Raw genomic sequence first — 4,882 nt, forward strand, 5'->3', positions numbered from 1 at the left:
GCAGGCAGGCGGGCAGACGAGCAGACGGGACATCCTACAACTATCGTGCCGTGCTGGTCTGGGGTACATTTGCAGATGCTTTACAGACTGGCCGCATGAGCTGCCAACTCATTCCTTTGTGCCGTGGTCCCTCGGATCACAGAGTAGGTAAGTTGATATCTTTTGTATGTTTCTGCTTTTGATGCCACCACGGATCCACAAGACGTCGCATCCTTGCTGGTTCATCAAGGGTAGCAGAGTGCAGTGCGGGCAACCCTGCTCACCCCGCCATCGTTCATGGTGATGATGTGGAGCAGCCAATCATGCTCCAGGGCAGCACACCAAACCTGCCGCGCACAGACTCTATCCACCAGAAGACCGGCCGCGCTCAGGCTTTGGAACAAGAGATTCTTTGCACGACAGATCTTGATCAAAAGAGATGAAAACGTGGAGGCAACAGAGGTCCGAAAGAGGAAGCCGCGAAATGCCCTGGGAAACCAAAGAAGTGTCTCGGATCGAAATCTCACAAGCGCCAGCAGCCGCCGTTTGCCGCAAGCGAGCAAAGCTTCAAACTCTATTCACCCAACCCACAGCGGGACTCAGATACCTGGTTTGTTGGAGTTCCTGAGCAGCAACATCGATAACCTCACCCCTCAATGGACGTCATTCGCTTCGCCTGCCTGCAGACAGAGTTTTTCATCTCCTGCGATGCGGTGAAGGGCAGAACTTGATGGCTGGCCACGCTACGAGCCGTGTCTGCATCGTTCCTTCACAGCTTCCCCCACACCAAGCAGCACCGGCCACACCTCCTGTCGATGCATTCTCTGCCGCCTCACCGTCCGTCATGTGAGCCCTCTCCTTCCTGGCCCCTTCTCGCCGAAGCATTCGGTATTTAAGCGAAACAATGTTACAGCGGCTTTTATTTACATACTGATTCAGCGGCCGGTCAAGCATGAACCCCTCCGTCGACGCAGCGGTGAGCCGGACGTCATGTACCGGTACCCCTCCCGTCGGTGGGTTCCACATCCGGCCTCCGTTCCTCTAAAAATGCTCGAGCCACATCTCCCAAGCAGCCAGTTTTGCTGCCGTCTGCCCCCTCCTCATAACGACGACAGCGACCTAGACCGGCATCCGAGCCGTCCCGCGGCCGGCGTTGCGGCCTTCTACATGCTTTTCCTGCAAATCATGTCCTTCCCTCTTTTTCAAGCCACCCGTCGTTGCTTTGGGGTGTCGCTTCCCCGCAAAAGGACCAGCTTACCTGCTGCTCACCTACAGTCCCTTTCTCATGCGATGCACTGCAACATCTAGAAACGCCACAATGGTATTGGAAGAACCACCTGTTTCAGCTCTCTGGTAGCGGCAGCACACTTCACGTCTGTCGAATCGTCGTCGGTGGAGAGACGGGAGGGCTCTATCACGGGTCTGGCCATGGTGTTGAGAACACCGGACTTCCCAGCGGGGGTATCCAGACCTCAGAATCATTTCTACGGTTCGAAATTTTGCACAATTACATACGGCATAGGACATATATTGTTTTTCGCCCTCCGCACAGCGGCGGCATCTCACAGTGGCTGTTGTCCCAGCAAAGCCTATAGCAGGCCTGCTAAAAACCACTGTCGATGGCCACGGCACGTCGTCCTCCAGCCGTCTTCCTTGCCATTCCGAGGGTTGAGAATATGGGGAATCCTTGTCAGACGGGTTCATCAGGCCCACGACAATCTCGAGGATTTCTCTGTTTCTGTGTTGCAATGAGGATGGTGGTGAGCCTTCCATTTCCACCAATGAGGAGTCTGATAGCTGGGGTGAACTTGAACAGAATTTCCCGTCAAACGAGTGCGGTGCTGGCCGCGACCTTGGGAACTGGACCAATCGATTACAATTTACTGGGCACTCAGCGGTGGTCTGGGCCCTGGTTTTCTAGGCCAAGCCCTAGCCTGACCATCTTGCTGGAGCCACTTGATCCCCCAAGACCCCTCAGGAGATACGCAAAGCTTACCCTGACACCAGCCTCTATCCACAGGGCTATAACACAGGCATCGCTGTGATATCGCCTAAAGCAGAAGCTTTCCGCAGTTTGGTACACTAGAAAAACTAGTAATAACTGTTGGCTAAGAATCACAGCACACGAGGCGAGGCCTTGTTGACCGGCCGACACACAGGATGGCCCCTGGACGGCGCCCTATTGCAATATTGACTGGAGGCTCTTCATTGCTAATCGTGAGCGGGGTTGGATGCGACCTTGGGATCATCACCTTTCACTGGTGTCCACAAAGAACGATCCAGCTCCTGCAATGCTTCATCATGCGGATATTCGCCAAATGCAAAGCACTTATCCGATCGATCCAACGATACGACTAACGATGGCTAAGCAGGCCGTCCAGGATCCTCACCGCTTGACCAATCTCCCCTCGGCCTCTAGTTCCAGCGCATCCATGATCGCAGGCACGCGGGGCAACCACCATGAGGATGTTTACCAACTCCATCATGGCTTGATGTCTGTGAAACGCAGAAACAAGAAATGCCTCTGGGACAAAACAAAATCACTTTAGCCTTTTCCCGTGACCATCACGCGCGTTTCTCTCGAACCGGCCGCTTCTCGCAATCATATCAGAGGCTAATATTCCATGCCTCTTCGAACACTGTCTTTTATGCATAGGATGATCGGTATTAACCTTGATAAAACAAGAAGAGCACGGCATGAACCCTTTATCCCCGGGCAACGACAGGATCAAGACACGGATGGAAACAGCCAACCCGGGAGGAAAGGAGAGACACGGTTCGAAGCGCCGTTCCCCCCCCTCTGGATATTGGATGTTTCGTTTGTTGCATTTTGTTTCTCGCTTCCCAGAGGACCGATTACACAAGGCTGGCTCGGCCTGTGGATTTGCGGGTCATTACAGAGCACGACGACTACGAAGGTACACGACAACGCCATTGTCACCTTCACCGACGGTGTTTTGCTTTTACACGCCCCATTTTATTAGCGGTGGCCTTGTGTGATGAAGCCCAGGTGAGGTGGAATCGGGTTGTCTCGGCAGGGGTGGAGAAGGGATGGAAAAGGCGCCGGTGGTGGCCGACGCTGTCTGTCATCATCTGTAAGACGTTGGTGCTCTTACATCAGAGACACAGCCAAAAAAGACGGTTGAGCAGTTTTTCAATTGGTCCAATGTCCCCCTTCCCGTCCCTTTGGTGTTTCTTGGACTTCTCTTTTCCCTCATCAATTCCTCTTTCCTTCCCGCTGCGTTCACAGGGTTGCGGGTAGGAAAAATAGCTAAACCGTTGCCGGCATTTCGAGGTGTCGATCTCTTGGGTAGGGTATCTCAGGCTGGGAACCCGAGCTAGCCGGCAGGGGCCTGCGACAAAGCTCTTTTTTTGTCCCCCCTTGATGGCAGAGGAAGAAGCAACAAGTGTCGTTGAGATTTTGGATTGTCTCCGAAGCTGCCCGGCTGCCGGTCAGGGGTTTTCTCGTCACGATCTTGTCTCTTTTCCTTTCTCCTCCCTTGCGATTCTTGTGTGTGTTGGGGCTCCGCCCGTCACACGTCTGGCTCGCATTCGACTGTGAGGTTTTGCTGCAGGAGAGATGGGGTCTTCTCATGACAAGTGCAATCTTGTGGTGGGCCGTAGCTTCAACGCGGTTGCATCCTATGGTTGCATTCTAGGGCGGCCTCTAGATGCACTGCTGCACCACGCACACAGCTCTCTCTGATAGAGCGCTGGGAATCTCGCTGCTGTCGCAGTAGAAGCCAAAGCCGGACCGAGGGGGCTTTCCAAGGGCGAAGGGGGAGGCTGGTGTAACAGGACCTGAGACCGGGAATTGGGTTCTTTCGTCGGCAGTAAGAAACAGGTGCCGGCTGGTCTCTCAATCTGTCTGTTTTCCCTTATACGTACTATCCAGCCCGCGGAGGGGTTCCCCTGTTGGCAAGGCCCTTCTCACCTGCGGGCCGACTCGGATCGCTCACATCTTACAAAGATATCTCACATGTCAAAGTCTAGATTTCTGAAAGGCCGGGTTGGTGAAGTGCGAGGAGATATCGAAGCCAAGTCGTGTCGTCGTTGTACAGCAAGGCACAAACCACACAAACCAGCATCTCGGGTCGATTGTTCACCGGTCCACCGAACGCTCCGTGCTTCACAATCCTCCTCATCACCCATCCATCCATCCTGCCAGCGGTTTATCTCGTTCGGGTCAAGTGTCCATCCAGCTCTCTCTCTCTCTCGACTTGGCAGGCAGGGGCACACCCTTTTCTTCCTTACGACGGTAGCATCCATGGCAACCTCGCTTCGCACCTCTTTCCGCGGGGAACTCCCATCTTGTCCCTCCCCCCTTCCCCCTTCCCCCCCCTGCAAGGTACCAGTCGGGTTGCTCTCCAAGCCGGTAAGGTCTCGATTAGGGTTCTCATGGCCGTTACAGATACCTCTTGGAGTGTGACGGGTGACCACCTGGGGTACATGAGTACATACATAGGCTGCAGGTGTGTTATAATAATTGTCCGTGCGATTTTATGGGTGCATGGCTGGCTGGCTGGCTGCGAATGGGGTGCGGCTACCAAACTGTTTGAAGGGACTGCACCCGACTGGACGCGGAGGAGAAAGGGAGAGAGGTCCTCCTGTTCCTCTCATTGCCATTTCCCACACTAGAAGAGGAGGAGGAGGAGGAGGAGCGTCATGAAATACCTACCCATCACCATCCCGAAATCCATTACCCTGAGGTATGCCCGATACATACATAGGTATCTTTTGTCTACACGGGTAGATGGGTACATCTTACAACAGCTCAAACTTCACACTTGTCCCCGGCAGGCAGGGCAGACAGACATGCATTCGCAGAGAAAGCAATTGTCAAGGTTTTGTCAAGGTTATTGGATGTTGCCCCGCGATGGACAGGGACAGGCTACTTCCGGTC

General features: G+C 54.1%; 1 protein-coding gene across 1 annotated transcript; it reads left to right on the plus strand.

The window, feature by feature from the left end:
• Window positions 1-226: 226 nt before the first annotated feature.
• On the plus strand, window positions 227-1,024 carry QC764_0090220 (uncharacterized protein; the record flags this gene model as incomplete). Its single annotated transcript, XM_062940909.1, has 2 exons — window positions 227-825; window positions 931-1,024. Exons 1-2 carry the CDS (start codon window positions 710-712, stop codon window positions 1,022-1,024), a joined length of 210 nt encoding a protein of 69 aa, XP_062797246.1. The 5' UTR covers window positions 227-709.
• Between the last annotated feature and the right edge of the window lie 3,858 nt (window positions 1,025-4,882).

This window comes from Podospora pseudoanserina, chromosome 6 (genome assembly GCF_035222485.1).
Source record: "Podospora pseudoanserina strain CBS 124.78 chromosome 6, whole genome shotgun sequence".
NCBI lineage: Eukaryota > Fungi > Ascomycota > Sordariomycetes > Sordariales > Podosporaceae > Podospora > Podospora pseudoanserina.